The sequence below is a fragment of the Triturus cristatus genome, chromosome 4_2, assembly GCF_964204655.1.
Source record: "Triturus cristatus chromosome 4_2, aTriCri1.1, whole genome shotgun sequence".
In the NCBI taxonomy this organism is placed as follows: Eukaryota; Metazoa; Chordata; class Amphibia; order Caudata; family Salamandridae; genus Triturus; species Triturus cristatus.
The window spans coordinates 249,648,483-249,666,300 of NC_140586.1; the positions used below are offsets into that span (position 1 = coordinate 249,648,483).

The following is a 17,818-nucleotide window of genomic DNA, read 5'->3' on the forward strand; positions in this document are numbered from 1 at the left end:
CCAGAACCTATGCTTACATTAAGAACTCACTGTATCCTATGGACCCCACATATCCCTTAGCTCTATTTGGAGATGGTCAGTGGAGAGTGCGCTTCATTCGCACAGTCACCGCCTGTGATCTATTGCCTTTTTGTATACAGTCACCTTCTAGTCTGCCGTGTGCTCCCCTTATTTGAGGTTCAGGACCTCAGTAGTGCATACAGGTCCATCTTATCTGAGGTCCTTTTTAGGCAGGTAGTAGGGGGAGAGCTGCAGCAGAATTGCCTAGCATTGTGGCAAAGGCAGGAGGCACATTTCTCCTGCTCCCCTGCTGGCCAAGCTGCATTAACAGAGGTTTTGCCTGCACCTCCTACCAAATCTTTGATCCAAGTTTCAGGCTTGGGGGCGTCCACTTACATAACCGCCTCTCTGGAGAGCATCCATAGCTCCCACAAGAAGCACCACCTCTGCCTTGCTTGAAAATGAGTAGGGTCCGGCCCCTGACTCATTTCTCTGGCCACCTACGCCTTACTTAGATAAGGGCAGGTCTTGGCCCTAGTAAGTCTCTCAGCCTCCTGCCCAGCTGGTCCATTGCCCTCCTCTGCCACACGCTCGACCCTCAACTAGGCCACACTCTTCTCGTTCACTGCCATGGGTCGCTAAACCTCCTGGTCGCCGTCAAGGATTCTACAAACAATACTGGCACACTCAAAGCCCTTCTCATGGAGATGGTCACACCAGCAGAGCTCAGAGATGAGAGGAATAACTGCTTTGGCACGATCGGTCTTTTCCGACAAGTCTAGTCCGCCATGTGGCTCAAGCCACGCCCAACAGAAGGTAACTATAAATTTACCACTTCTACTGCCCTTCCCTGCGAATGGGGCACTTACTTCAAGCATTAAGTCCAGCTTAGTCTCTTGGAGTGTATTCAGCCTACTAACATATTGTAGATCCAGGTATAGCCAGTCATTTGTATTATGTGGGGAGAGTAGGTTATACATCTCAACGTTGTAGTGTTTTCCCCTGTTCTGCCACTCACTTGCTCTTTGTGTTCCATTAAACTGCATGACAGTTGGTGGTTTGTGAACGCCCTTTGGGCCAATAGCCCTCTTAAGGCCACTAATCATTGTGCCAATACGCTAAAGATTCAGGCAGCATTAATAAACACTTGTTCTCTTCATAAAAATGCACTACACATATTTAAGCTTCTTAGGGCGAAACATTTGAATAATCTTTACCTGACTGAGACATGGATGAGTGACCATTATGCCCAGGATTTTGTTCTTGCTGTCCCTGCAAGCTATTTAATGGCTCACCATGATAGAGTGGGTAAGACGGGTGCGGGCATAACCATAATCTCTAAACACTCTCTTAAACTTACCTCTTTTGAGACTCCTGTACTATGCAGGGCTGAATCCTTGGCCTTTTGTTTTTCTCCTTCAGTTAACAAATATGTGTTTGGAATACTAATTTATCTTCCTCTTGGTCAGGCTACCAGATTTTAGTCCTCATTGGATGACTGTCTGTCCAGTTACCTGTTAAAACATTCCAATTTCTCGGTATTGGATGACCTGAACATCCATTTGGACAAGTCAGAGAACCATCATACCTCCCTTTTCTCAGACATTAGGTCTGCTTGAAACATAAATCAATTTGTGAATAAACCTACCCACTTTGTAGGTCATCTGCTTGATCCAATCTTTTCCAATGGCTGTACCAAGGTTGTAGAGGTTCTGACCAACCGCAAGTCAGATTCTACAGTGTATCTCTGCTGGTCATTGGAGCATGGCCCCAGATGCAGAAGGCCTAACGCTGCACTTCCTTTTCATAACTGGGCCACGGTTAAGACTGATGAAACCATCTCTCCCCTTAATAACACTACTCTGGTGTTCTCTGGTAATATCTAAACAGATGCACTGTTAGTTAATGGATAGTTAGGCAATATGGCCGACCAGGTAGCACCCATTAGATCAGGTTTGGGTGGTCAGCGACGGCCATCATCTACTTGGTTCAATGCTTAAATGAATGCTGCAACATTGCAAAAAGCTCAAGAGAGCTTGAAGCAAGCTTTATCTGCCTGTGGCTAAGGAGCGGTACAAACAGGAGCTATCTGTTTATCACTGAGGCATAAAAAATACCCAAGCAAAGTACTTCACTGATGAAATCACCAGGTCTAATAATCTACCTAAAGAGGTCTTTAAAATCACTAAGACGTTTACCAACCCCCAAGCTCTCTCTCAGCCCCCGGAAGCCTCACCGAATCTCTGTTCCACAGCTCTCAGGCTTTTTTCGGCCACAATTCTGGGCATTGTTGGGTCCTTGAAAGCTGCTGGTACTAACAACAGCATGGACTCTTATGATTAAGATGGCCAATGAATATCCACTTCCACTAATAGCAGTCAGCCAGTCTGGTCTCTAAATCAGCACTTGAAGTTACTTTTCCGTTTTCTTGCTTCCTTACAGAGTTTCCCCTATTTCATTGGAGGATTCTGAGCATGTCTTTAGAACCTGTAAGTAGGGGTTCCCAGATGACCCCTGCCCTCTCCGAATCTTGGGTGCTAATGCGGAGGGAATAAACTCTACCTGAATGTATTGATAAACAACTCATTGAGCTAAGCCTTTGTTCCTAGTTGCTGGAAGAACGCCAGGTTGATTCCACTGATCAAAAAACCTTCAGCAAATAAGTCCGTCCTAGCCAACTACAGGCCAATTTCCCTGTTACCAGCCTTTGCTAAGATCCTAGAAAAATGTATCAACATCCAACTATCTCGATGCTAACCCATTGCTGCACTCTTCACAATCGGGCTTTCAGCCAGGACACAGCACGGAGTCTGCTTTGGTTGAGGTCTCAGACACTATTAAAATGGCTGTAGACAGCGGGCAGAAAGTGGCCTTGCTACTTTTAGACCTTTCATCTGCATTTGAAACAGTCTCTCAGCCTATCCTGATGCAAAGCTTGTGGGACATCGGGTTGGGTGGGACCGCTCTAGCCTGGATGCGTTCCTTTTTATCGAACAGAGGTCAGTCGCTGTTGATGCCACCATTTGCGTCAGACTCTAAGTCCATTGAGTCTGTTGTTCCCCAGGGCTCTGCCTTGAGTTCGTCATTGTTCAACGTCTATACGCCCCTGTTGGCAGCCCTGGTGGAATCCTTTGGAGTGCAGATTATCTCTTACGCTGATGGCACACAGATTATTCTAACTTGGGGCGTGAACATCTCTGGTGCCCAATGCAGATTTGAAGCATCTGTCAGTAGTGTTTTAATGGATGTGCCAGAGTAACCTCCTGTGTAATACGAGCAAAACAGAGGTACTGGCTTTTGGTCCCACCCCCCTTTGTGGGATGGAGACTTTTGCCTAGTTCTGCTCCCTCTCCTCCGAACCTGGGAGTGAAGTTCACTAAAAGATTGTCCTTTAAACCACAAGTGGAGAGCACAGTTGGGATCTGCGTTGGCCTTCTCCGATTTTTGAGGAAGTTTTTGTTCCTTCTTCCAGCTACTTGTCGGAAGATGGTAGTCCATGCCCTCAGAACACCTCTGCTGGATTACGCTAATGCATTATACTCGGGCTTCTCTCTGTACCAACTTGAGAGGCTTCAGCTGGTGCAGAATGCTGCAGCAAAGCTCCTGTTCAGAAATGTTCCTAGGATCAGCACCATCTTAAGGAGCTACATTGGCTTCCCATCAGGGCGAGAGTGAAGTATATGGGACTGGTGCTTGCCCATAGAGCTTTTTATGGTTTAGGCCCTAAACATCTACCCAAGCAACTACCCATTTATCATCCTTTCAGAGCCCTTGGTTGGCTGCTGGTTGTTGTGCCTAAGACGAGGTGGAAGAGATGGGGAGGCACTTCCTTCTCAGCGCTAGCTGCTGCAAGCTGGAATGCCCTTCCCTTGTATCTTCGTGCGACCAAGGATGTGGGCTCTTTTAAATGTAGCCTGAAAACCTGGCTTTTTAATGATGCCTTTTAGATTTTGTCCATCTAGTGGCAAGACTAGGCGTCTATTGTAACTTTAGCTCCGGGACTCTCTATAGAGTAGCTGCATGCTTTACAAGCACTATTTGATTAGTGGGAATCATTTTGTATTCCCTGAACTGCATCAAAGGTAGATAAGAATAAGGTCCTAGCCTATGATAGAACTAGTGTTGATAAACAGGCTGAGGATTTCAGTCAGGTTGTATCCTGACTGGTGGTGCTTTTGTAATCTTGCAGGATGACAGAGGCCTGGAGTGCCCTGAAAACAGCTCCGGACTGGAGTTCGGCATCAGAGCCGGGCCAGTGCCATCACATTTAGGAATGGTGTGGATGCAAAATCCAGAGTTGAAGTATGAACTGGCATCATAATGAGCCCATGAATGGGTTGCATGGGGTCAGTTGATGCTGAGTAAGGTCCTGCCAGCAGAAGTCCAACAAGAACCCCTTGCAGCTCCATGGGGCCTGGATGCACCCCAGAGGGAGCCTGAAGAATCAGAAAGAGCTGAAGCCTGGGCTCCTTGAAGGCTGTTCTTTGCTGCAAAGTCTGTGATGAACTGGGAATTTGGTCCTGAAACCAGTTGCAGGACTGGATCCAAGTAAGAAGACGCTCGTGGGATATGATCTTTCGATTGATGCCTTTGGGACTCATCGCTTGAATTAGAGTGCTGAAATGGGGTCTTATCCTGCTTAGGTTTCTTGCGCTATGGCACATCTTTGATGTTTTAGAAGACTTCAGGTAGAAACTGGACTTCATGTAGGACTATGGTCTTGGATGAGATCCAAGCTACCCTGCAACTTGCAGCGGGACACATTTTTCGATTGAGACCTAGTCTTATGTTCGACGATGTAGAATTCTACATCTTGCTTTCAGATTGCCTTCTGATGTATGAGAGAAGATTTATCACAGGACTGAGTTGTGAACAAAGTCTAAGCACCAAAGACCTACACCGTTTGGGTTTGTGACAGAAATCTGCTTCCGGCAGTCACAGCACAACTTAAATCCGGTCCTTTTTTTAAGAAGACCAGGTATTTAGTAATCTGGTATATCTCTGAAGGAATTAAAATGGATTTAAAACCTGATACACTGCGTCTCATTGGTAGATGTACCCTAGGTAAGTATAAAAAGGAGAGGTTAAAGGATCATCTTGTGTCAAATGTTGTTTTGTCAGCTTATGTAGCTATTCTTGTACTGCATTAGTTAGCAGCATCTGAATGTTTTGGATAATTTCCAGCTCAGGATCATGTACTAGTAGTGCAAACCCTCCTGCATGCACAAATTATACGTTTTGTTCATATCATTACCGCCCACAATGACGCCCTAACCATCTTTGTTTGTTTGATAGAAATCATGAAATCATATCCTCAGGGCCTCTTTTACTGATTTTTTAAGTTCATACCTCAAATATTGGAAATCCACGCCAATTCCGGTGGCATGATTCTCTCAAAGATTTCAAATAATTTTTTATATGCTGGCAATTCCAAAGTGCTTTGCGGTTCCATAAAATGAGGTCATCAATAGGTTTTTCCTTCTGGCTGATAGGGAAAGAATGCCTTCTACTGGGAATGTCATGTTACTCTACTGCTTGAATCTTCTACTTTTGCTTTTTTCTCCTCCTTCAGTGCTTTTTGCACCAATGTCTAAAGAAAGATATTCTATTTGTGTTAATACCTTCCTTTGGATCTGGGGGACATATGGAGGCGGGATCGGATGCTCACATTCAGTGAATTACAAAAAGAATAGCAATTGGTAGAGATGGAGCAATATCGATTTAGCCAATTGAAGCACGTGCTTAGATGTCACATCAAAGATGGGAAACTATACCAGAATACGCACCATTAGAAGACCGACTGTTATTAGACCCAATCCCCGACAAAGCAATCTCCCCCACATACAAGAAAATAATGAACAATTTACCTGATCCCTTCGGGACACTCTGGGCAAAATGGGAATTGGACATTGATCTGTTGGAGGACAATGATTGGCAGGATGCAATGCAGAGCCCCAGAGGAATAGCAATACGATACGGGCCAATTTTCGATTAATCCAGTTACGAATTTAGCACATAACATACTACTCCTGCACACTTTTGCATATGACTGGGCATGCAGACTCGGATCAATTCGTGAGGGGTTGTGGTTTACCGGGCAGGTTTTTTCACATGTACAGTGATACAGCGATATTGGTCAAGGGTGGCTGATGTGATGACAGGGGTGTTGGGCATACACATACAACCGGAGGCACGCTGGCTCTTACTGGGCTTCACTGGGGAGGATAGATGGCCAACATACACAAAACCCTGGCTAATGCTCGCTGCTGCGGTTGCTAAACGCAATATTGCATGGCTGTGGGGTGCACGTATGCCTCACAAATTATCGGACTGGATGGCAGACATGGACTAGTGTCACCTTGCGGAGAGGGTGGTGTATGAGAGCAGAGGCTGCCCTAAGAAGTGGGAAAAAATATGGAACCCCTGGGAGAAATACAGAGCTTAAGAATAACGGGACCGGATGAATGCACAAAACGACCCTGGAGGTGATATGCTGACCCGCTAAGGATGTATAAACCTTACTGGTCTGCACACGGCAGTACCCTCCACATGTTGTACTTTGTATTTCATATGTTGACATGATATAGGAGGTATATCTGACTGGAACGGCTTTCCTTTTTCTGTTCAGTAAAAATACTTAAAAACGATTCTGAAACTTCTGAAGATTCTACAGATTCTGTTAAAGAAAACGAAGTCCTGTCTTTTTCCATGTATTTTTTCCTTTGTGTTCAAGGATTTTTGTAAACCTCAGCCAAGTTGTAAATACAATCATTCTTAAAGTCTTATGCATCATGTGTAAATGTATGTAATTACATTTGTATATTTCCTTTCTTGTGGTGGTCTGGTTTCAAAGTTTTGGTTGGTTTTATAGATTTTTTCCTTTGAGATTTGTTTTTGAATAGCCTCTTTAATTCTCACTGTGAGTGTATCGAATATATAAAGAAAACGGAAAGTAAACCACGCTGGTCTAGAAGAACAATAATAATATTAAATTGGGTAGGTTTATAGTACAACAGAAAAAAACATCCACTCTTGCTTAGGCAGAAGAAAGGAGGCTGTGTCCCCCAACATGGCAACACTCTTGCTGTTCAGACGCATACCGCTTGGTACCCTCAGTGTCCTGTTGCATACCTGCAACCAGCTGCCTACGCCACTCCCGGAGGAAATGAGCAGCCCATCTACCTTTGACATTGTTGCAGACCAAAGATCACTCATACAAAAATGAGAGGAGGCAGTCCTCTCCAGCCGCCCAGCCCAGGTGAGATGCAACCACAGAGGATTCTCGTGCCTATCGCCGTAGAGGATGTTAAATCATGTGTCATTTGCACCTCAGTACAATGTGATGCATTTTAGCACAAATTATTTCACAGAAAGCGAGGTCACATGATCTGTGATCATTAGATACGGCGGAGACTAGCAAAGGTTACATAAGAGGAGATTGCCTAAAATGGACCTCTTCAACTAACCGAGACACAGCATGCCTGATAATTTTATCATTTACCACAGCTCCGGACACTCTGCATTACGTTATCCCACAAAACTCAATCATCTCTTCCCTCCGAATCATCATCTACATAATTGCCTTGCCCAACCAGATCAGATAATTCAATCTCACATTTTACAGTTATGCAGGTGACATGTACATTATCCCAAAGCTGGAAAACTTTACTGACCTGATGTAGACACATCTGAACGAGACAAGTGCCTTCTTACAATTGATGAATGGATGATGCCTAATTACCTTAAACTCCACTTGACAAAAATTTAGATAATGACCTGTGGATAATGAACACCTGCCAATCTACACCAACAGGGCTAAAACACTGGATGCTCTACCAGAAATATTAGGGAAAGTAAAAAAATAAAATCTTTAAGTTATCAGGGACTCATAACTATTCTCGACCCTACAAGTTGACCAAACGATGAGGAGAACTTTCTGCACAATGCGAATGTTAAGACTTATCTCCTCTCCCTGGTTTATCTCCAGAAGCTACAGGCCACCCTTTTTATACCGCAAGTTTTTTTACGCTAATTGCTTGCTGATTCACACTACAACACTTATAAGATCCGAAATTCTGCACCAAGACTGCTATTACTTCTAAAACCAAGGGAACACCTGACACCAGTACTCCAAGCACAACAGTACCTGTCAATAGTCAGATGCTCTGCCTTTAAGGCAGAGCTAAACAATGGAAAGGTTTGCGATAATCTTAAACGAAACTCCAACAATATTACCAGAATAGTACACTGCACTTAAGACTGGTACACAACTCATCGTTCCGTCGTATAAGGGAAAGATCATCAGTGAAACTGCATTTTCAGTGTAGACAGATAATCTAAAGAAACTCCTTGCCAGCCAAGATAAGAAATTTAAAGTGGCATCTAAAGGTTTGTAGAATGAAAACCTTTTGCTTCCCAAAATGAGGATCTATAACAATTGGATCCCCTGACATAACGGGCAAAATTCAAGGCTGGAACAGAAAACCCTACCCAAGACTACCTATAAGTCACAGTAACACCGCAAATGGGCTCTATTGTGGCCAACTGCAATCGGTGCAGGCTGTTTGACAGTGGTGTCCGAATGGCATAGCAATACAAAAACTGGGCTCTGCCATGGCTGATGTTAATCAGTGCTGGCTCTATGACAGATATACCTGATCGGCAGTCCTGATGGCCAAATATCACAGAAATCACAACTAGACTTCACCACAGTTGAATGGTATCAGTGCATGCTACATGATAGTTATATCTCCTCTGTGTTCCTGATATAACACTTCTGGACCCATTGACTTATTTTACAAGACTAGATCAAATTTAGGACACATAATATGGTCACAAAACCACCACTAATCCACCTAAATCACACCACTGTGAGAAAACCACCATCAGTCCACTTAACGCAAACCAATTCATAACAAAGAGGACATGCAGGAAAATATTTACCACAGGTGACTAGCATTCAGGAGGACTTTAACAAATCCATCCCTGCATGTTCCACCCTAATCACTCACTATGTTCAAAAGTGCGCATTACTCATATAGAGGATGTCTATAATACGCATCTATCACTATGAATTCTATCCTCTCTCTGGCCTTTATCTCCTCTTCTCAGAGGCTCATAATTCAGTATGTAGAAGGCCTAACTGCACTATACAGCAAGAAGGTGGACTAAAACCCACAGTAATCACACTAAACTAAAATATGGGATTTGCAAATTATAACTGATCTCTAATTATAACCTTAGCACACCCTAATTATAACCTGAGGGTACCCTGTTCGTCCTTCATCACCCAGGCAAGTGCAGCGACCCAGAACATATGATACAAATAGCCCATAACTTCTGCAAGTCACCAAATCGCTTCCCATATAAGCCCATAGCAAACACAACACCTTCCAACTAAGCCCACAGCATCCCACAATGGGGTATGAAATGCTATATAAATGTAATTACAATTTCAAATCAAATTAATCATAGAATATTATAGCATTGGAAGCTTTATCATAGTTTCAAATGCCTTGGTGAAGTCTCACATGTCTTGGCACTGGATTAAATGTCCAACCACAACCATCATATAACAGGCATATTTGGCAGGTGTGCATCACTGTTGATCCCAGCAGTGTACATTTGGGAGCCGTGTTGTCACAGGGAAAGGAGAGCAATGATCACATATTACTTTGGCATCCCACACATTAAACAATCATGAATGCCAATATTCGGTCACTGAGAAGAAGATAATTGCTTGTACTTGGGAATGCGAGAAGTTCAAACCTCATGTTTGGGGTACAGAATTTAATTTACACACTGATCACAAACCTCTGTTATATATTCTGAATAGTGGGAATGTTAATTTCAGTAAGACAACTACTAGATTGATATGTCTTAGTTTCAAACTACTGGAGCATCAATTTGAAATTGAACATATACTGGGAGCAAAAAATAAGAAAGTGGATTGTCTTTAACGTTCGTCTATTTCTGATGATACCAAAAAAACAATGGAGGATGAAGAGGACAGTTGATGTTTAGTTGCTAGTGTATGTTGGTCTTAGAACAAGCATATACATGAAACAGAATGGAGAGATGAAATTACCAAAGATCCTGAACTGAGATTGAGGGTATGTTATTGGTTACCGGCTATGGACAAAGTTGTTGCCTATGGACTGAAAAATGTGTACTTTGTCATACTAACGACAATGGGTTACAGTGTAGAAAACCTTCAATAGGACAAGTTGGATGCCCGGATGAAGTTTTGGAAAGGCAGAGTGTAGATTTTCTTGGACCTTATCATGTTCTACCATTTTAAATGAAATAGGTAATTGTGTTGGAGGATTACGTTTCAAAATGGCAGGAAGTGAAATATGTGAGAGAACCAAACACCAAGTCATGATACGGTTTCTTACAGATATGTTTTCTAGAGGGGGATTTCCTTCTGAGATTTTATCAGCAAGAAGCTCCCGGATATCAAGGAGGTGTAGGAAGTGTATTACTTACCTGGCTCCACAAAAAGCAATGACCTACCTAATATGTCTTTTAAATGCTACTCTTTCCATAACATTTTATTTTACAAGAAAGGATAAAAGAAGTACTGTGTTCACTAACACCGGGGGTTCCGTAAGTATTGATTGCACAACATCCCGCACTTGCATGCTTTAGTACGCTTGCGAGTTTAACATATCCTTTGGTCCTGAAGAAAGCCAATCTGACCCTGAGAGGCAAACAATATGGCTGAAACATGTCGACCACATCAAGGATAAGTGGGAGCAATTTAATATCCCAAAACTATCTGCCACAATTTCTTTTAATAAATACCGAGAGTCCTAAAAAAAAAATATATATCACAACTTGTGGAAAGGAGTATCGAACCAATTTTATTTTCACCTCATGCTGACACACTCACAGCCACAAGATCACTCCATCACAAAAACCAGCTCTGCTGTAATTGGGCATTGCAGCACAGCTTGGAAGCATTTGGCAATCGGGGTGGGAAGCCAATGATGAAGCATGTCACCTACTAGGTAGGTGAGTGAGGGTTCTTTTATAAACACCTAGTGTTTTCCAAACCAATGACGCTTTGGAGAACAACAAAAATAAGGTAATGGAAAATACATCATAGATATAGGTAGGAGACTCGTTCTAGTGTTGTTGAAATTAATACTTATAGACACCACTTCCTAATTTGTCATTTTGTGCTTAGGCATAAATATAGATACACTCTTCAGGCAACTATATTTTAGTACTGAAATGAAAATTATACTTGGCTTTAAAAAAAGACAAAAAATGCTGCCTCTCACAGCAGGTTTTCTTAACAAAATCATTTTATCTGACAAAATGTGCTGCGAGATCCCATGCTGGAGATCTTCTAAAGTAATCTTTTCAACATCAAAGAAAATTTCACAATGGAGAACAAGGCCCAATTCATTCAGAAGTACAGAATTAATTGGTTCCAATATTATTTCCTTCAGCATTATTTGAAAGATTCTCTCCCCCTTTCGAATTGGCAGGGGCACAATTAATGCATCTGATACAACGTGAAATAAGGAGAAGAGACCCGACTATTTCTCTGGATTATTCAAAGATCACGCCTGCCCCTTCCACTCACCTGAAAAAGGGTTAACTTCGTCTTCTTCGTACAAGTCTTGAATGTCTCGAGGACACGGGCCTTCCTTTTGTTTTGGTTTTAATGAAAAGACAGAGGTGGCAATCAAAGGACCTATTATGATAAAGAACACCAACATTAAAAAAAGGTATTGTTAAAATACCAAAAATATATGTAGTGACTGGGGCAAATATAGCTGTTTCAGTGCTATTATTTGAAACACAAATGCTACCAAGGTTGTGCACAAAATAAAGTAGTTGGATGGTATAGAATAATGAGATCATAATACAACTGAATATTGAAATATATACAATCAACTTTCTCATGACAGCTGTTACTCCAATGACAAGTAATTGTTTGAGATACTATAGTTAAATTGCCATCTGTGAACAAAGGGATGTGCATGGATAAGAATTCCAAATTTAGCAGCAACAAGCATACCCCTAACACTTTCTGATGGCATAAATCACTGGGAAAGGACTCTTGAAATGTATTGAGTAACAGAGCTGGAAAAAAACAAACTATGCAGACATCAGTGCTGTAAAAATTGATTCTGCATATTATACCCAATTCCAACCTGAAAACCCCAAATAAGAGAATATTTTCCCCATTCAGTAAATAGCTTGTCCTGGGTGTGGTAAATACCATCCTAATGTGTAATCGAGGCACTAGTCTGTTTGTAAAGGAAAATGTTCCTTTGAAGGAGAGAATAGACATTCAGATTTTATCTGGGTTTTAATGAAGAATACCACTTAGCATTAGATGGCTTTTGCGTAATCTCTTTGACAATAACAACATGCCTAGTTTTTTAAACATTCTAATTAAACATTATCTTCCCATTCTAAGACACAATCTGAAATATTATTAGAACTAATTATATTTAAGTAATCAAATATGAAGGAGTAGTCAGTACAACATGAAGAAATGAAACAGTTATGTTACTTTTTTTGTGTAGCGCATATTTGCCATTAGTGTGGGCTCTTACTATGTGATGGCACTCCAGGTGTGTCCTGGCATACTGCTGGACTGGCTGGAATATGCATATTTGCAAGATGTAAGCTGCCATAGGCGTGACTGTTGCTCAACAAGTGGAACATGCTGTTAGTAGAGTAAGGCTTGAAGGGAGCAGGTCTATGCGGTGAGGTTTATTGGTGTGGATCATGTGTATTAGTGTGGCGTTGCAACCTTACTTATCACACTAGATACCAGCTATAATAAAATCAGCCCCCTTCTCCCTTAGCACTAATCACTTCAAATGGCTTTAAGCTCTAACGATACTGAACCGCACAGCATTCAAACACCTATTCATTTTAAGTGAGTTTAATATATAATCTAAAATACCAACAAAATCTGGGAGCTATTTAAGGACAAGGCCTCCTATCCAAGGGCTATATGGACGAACCCACTAGGAAAGCCACATGATTGACCTTATCTTCAACCGCCCAAATATGCTTGACCTAAACACTTCGTAACCTTTAGTTATGATGAATAATTTTCCACTACATTTTAAAACACAGGAGATATAACAACAAGAAAAAAATAGAAATCAGCTGGGCAAGAGAAAAATCATTCCAACTCGCCACTCACACACCTAGACAAACAGCCATGAATTAAAGGGATACCTACCAAACTGCCAGGAAGAAAAAAACATGTGATGCCAATGTATTGACTTTTTCACAAAATTACGTTACTCCTTAAGCAATGTATTAGACAAACAACTTAAATCAAGGAGACCTATTCCTGCAGCAAATGGTTCACTCCAGGACTGGTAAAAGAAAAATAAGTGCGGAGAATGTTAGACTCTAACTAGCAGAAGAACTAAAAGGAAGAAGAAAAACCAATATGTATTAGACAAATGAGGAAATCACTACATGATAAGAGCTGCCAAAAAAAAAGTATTACTCTTCTAAGATCCAGTCTGCAGGAAATACACCTAGTGAAGACTTTAAAACATAAGAAGCATTAACTAACCCCATAGTATCGAAGTCTGATATAACCATCTCTCAGGAACCGGCTTATAGCCCTGCACAATTATTTCATTATAAAGTGTCTACAATTTGCCATGGATCTGAACGAGCCATAGTTAACCCTATGCTGTGATACCACTTTTGTAATGCACCTCTGCTCACTAAATTCCAACAACTTTCCATTAAAGAAATGTTAAAATGATAGAAAGAAGCATGAGATTAGGTTCTCCCTTGGACACCTGTCGAGGTGAATTATTTAAAAACAGTTAAGAAACAGTAGCAGCATTAGAGGCAAGTTAAATGTGAATCTCAAGGCAAAGTCCCTAAAGACTCTAAACAAATAATTGCTGAATCACTATTGAAGAAACCTTCTTTAGATGCAATTGACCCCAGCCAAATTTAGACAACTCATGAAATCCCTATTTATCAAACGTTTCATAGAAAGAAGTAATTTCACAATTAATTATTTTTTTTTAACTGCAGGCTGCTAGACTCTGCACAAGACGGTTTCAGGGTACAGCTGGAGACAGACCAAGTCACCATATCAGCTGTAGAAGATCTCAGAATAACAGCAGACAGCAGTGGAACTGGAGCTGCAATTTAACAAGATCCCATTGCCGCATTTGATGCTGTCAACATTGCCTTACTCGTTAACACCTTAACAGTTAAAATATTAAAGATAACGTCCTTGAATGTCTTTCGTCCTTCCTATCAGAATGAAACAAGCATTGAAAATGCAATAGGTCTCGCCTTTGGTTAAGTTAAAGCCATTTGCTTTGCTAATGGTATTGTATAGCAAAGCAAATGGCTATAACTTAATGAAAGGCGAGACCTATTGCATTTTTTATCACGCCGCTTCACTCGCGCACACACGGGCTGAGTACCATTGTGAGCCCATGCCCACCGGGTGGCACACCACACGCTGACGTGCTTGTAAGGCCAGCTCTCCCAGGACAGACACCATACCAGGGCTCTCTGCACACGACAAGCAGGCACCAAGTATGTTTTGGAGCTAGGTTTAGTAACATTAGTAGAAGACTGCTTCACAAGGCCCTGTGAACGCCTGTAAATGTCACATTTATCCTACTGGAACTAGAATTATTTTTTTAATTTTACAGTCGGATGTTTAGAATCAGCCCTTTGATTTTGCAATCTTTTTTAAACTGTAAGTGGAATTCTTGTCCCTACAGCAGCCTGCTACATGTACATGGAATTCTTGCCCCTATAGCAGCCTGTTACATTTACAATGTAAAAACTGGTGCAGGGCTTCCTCTACCAATGACCTCAGTAAAGGGTGAGTACAGTGACACAGCCTTATGAAAGTTGGGCAATATGGCTTTCATCAGGGTCTTTCAAGTAGAATATTTTCTCAAATACTGGCAGTTGTCTTTGTGTGAAAGCCGAGATGTGCGCATCACACCCCTAAGTCCCATTAGCATCGAGGTGCATTTTGGGATCTTGTTGGTTCCACAGTGTCAGCGCTTGCCATTCTGTATACTGGTGAGACCTAAAAGCTTCAGAATGAGACTAACTACTACTTTAAAGAAAATACAGAATGGGTGGGTTTGCAATAATACCATGGGAAGCATTTAAAACAGTAGTGCGGGGACAGGGAATGTTCAGAGTGCTACTTTATGGTCACTTACTAAATTTGAAGCTGAAAATTAAGTTGCTACAGCAACTAAATGGGCGTGAAATAATTTGCCACCCTCTCAAAAAAGATTTTAAAAAATAGGTAACAAGCGGTTAGCATGGCTTGAGAGAAGCAACAAAAGGACGGGGAAACTGATAGACGCAAATGTCATCAAAGTCCAAGATAATATAGGCATTGTCACAATGCAAGTAGACTATTATCAATCTTTGTATGCCTCCCAAATCAGTACAGATTGGTGCGTACTGAAAGATCTCAAGCTGCCCAGACTAGCCCTGCAAGGCAAAGACATCCTGGAAGATTAAATAATACAATAGGAGTCACAGTAAATAATATGCAGTCCGGCAAAGCTCCGGGCCCAAAATGTTCTTCGGTAAAACTTCATAATAGAACAGGAAGTAAGTTAACTACCCAGATCTATATATTGTTCTTGGATGAGAGGAAAAAGGGCATATTGCCATACAATCTTCACATGTTGACGATTATTACAATATATAAAATAGGGAAGCCCCCAAATGAATGTGTCTAGTTTAGGCTCTACTACATGCAGATCCATCAGACGTCATGCACAATAGAAGCGCTAAATTAAACTTTTTTTTATCACTTATATGCAGGGCCATTGGAATTTTGTGATTCTGCAGCATTTCCCGCATAATTATGGATTTGCCACATTATTCATCCTCACCAGCATAATCTACAGATTTTAACAAAAGACAAATGTTGTTTCTACCTCAAACGGATCAAACGTTACTAAAAAAACATGATGATACGTGTTCTGACACGCCCCTAGCAAAGGTTGGCTGGTCATCTTTTTTTTGTTTAATGCTGTATTAGGGTGTTAGATTGATACTAATAAGGTGGAATCTTTTCTCAGACAATTTTAACATGCGTAAAAATGACAAACTATTGAAATAAATACGATCACAAAATATGCTGCATTACATCGTATAATTAGCTTTTTTTCTTGCAGCATTATTTGATAAATGCATACACATAATTTGGTCCTGTCCTGCTGCATAATATCAGTGTCCCTGTGTAAATGAATGTATGGCATACACTGAGGGAGAAAGAACCTACTGTGGTAAAATTGTAAGAAGCAAATAATGCATTTAACTCCTTAAGAATGAAAATATTTATTGGGAGTTATAAAGAGGTTGGGATCTGGTCCCAAATACATAGCGTGACTCAGATTGCTTGACCTGGATTTAAGTAAATGAACCACTTTCGGCCCCCTCCAGTCGGGAGAAAGCCACAAGACAGGGGTGTTCACTGTCGCCACTGATGTTTGCATAGGAGATGGAACCCCTCTAGCGCCAGATACATGGAGACCCACTGGTAACGAGCATGAGTTGCAACAGTACATGGGATGATAGGATCTTGATGTATGCAAATGAAATTCTCATGTGTCTCCCCCTGAGTCGACGACTGATAGGCTACTTCAGATTTTTTGTTCTTGTAAAATATTGTACTGTTTTTTTTTCCAATGGTACAGCTCATGGAACAGGTGGGTACACAGTGGGGTGAGTATGGGTATACATAATGCATACTGACGAAAAAAACACCCCTTAAGAAAACCTATCCCAAAGCACTCTCCACCTCCCTCTACCCAAACACTAATTCTGAGCCCAGATAGTTAGGGGTCCTAGAATATGCTTGTCTTACATATTGTACAGCGCCTAGCATTCATATGAGTATGTTTGCGTCTTGCCTCACAAGCTGAGAAACTGCACCCATGCCGTGTACTTCTACAAACGGTTGGCGGCACGGCAATGACTTTATGACAATGTATCTACTCAAAGAGCTGTAAGGGATTAAGTGTGGCAGGTTTAAACAATAGAACTCCAGCTTACTGAAATATTGCACCAAGAGGTGCCACCATGATCTAAATTTGTGGAGTGACTGTGCGAGTGTGTGAGTTGTGCCATGGCCAAAACATGCCACCACCTAACAAACCAAAGCGCAATGTGAGATGGATCCTTCTTTTTCCAGTGTGAAGCTAATATTTGTTTAGCTGCTCCATCATGCACTGTATGAGAGCCCATTCGTTGTTAGTGTCTGCTACATTAGATGGTCTAAGGCCCCAAAGTAAACATGACAGGTCTACCACTAGTGGATACGCGCTGATGTATTTAATGTGCCCAAGAGCTTCCTTCCAAAAGGTCCACCACATATGTGTAGGTACCCTCTTCTGCCATATCTCCAACAGTTAAATGACTCCCATGGTGGGGGCTCCAATAGAGACACACTGGTGCAAGAGACCACTAGCAGATTTGTTAATATGCCACCTCTAATAATGGGATCCTTCTAAATAATTTAGGCGCATCTTTCCATAGTTTCTCCTATCTAGTCTCTGGGATAGATCCCTGTAGATTTATTTTCCATCTACGCTGGAAGAGATATTTGTGCTTGGAAAGACTCTGGGTTATTACCCGGTATGTGTTTGAGATCAGGCCTTTGGAGCCTCAGAAACTTTGTACAAGCTTTTCAGAAGGGGTCTAGGGCCTAGTGTCGGCCATTTTGTTTTGGGGCGCAATGCCCAGTGTATGAGTTGACAATATGGCAGGTGGCAAGATTTGGGGAACTTGAAATCTATTTTACTGTCTTGAA

General features: G+C 41.6%; 1 protein-coding gene across 4 annotated transcripts in view; it reads right to left on the bottom strand.

The window, feature by feature from the left end:
• Positions 1 to 17,818, bottom strand: part of LOC146833572 (uncharacterized) — a 90,823-nt gene that overhangs the window by 48,113 nt on the left and 24,892 nt on the right. For all 4 annotated transcript variants that reach the window (XM_085601428.1, XM_085601426.1, XM_085601429.1 and 1 more), the window contains exon 3: positions 11,597 to 11,707. In XM_085601428.1, the coding sequence (XP_085457554.1) occupies positions 11,597 to 11,707 (111 nt within the window). The remainder of the gene's footprint in view (positions 1 to 11,596; positions 11,708 to 17,818) is intronic.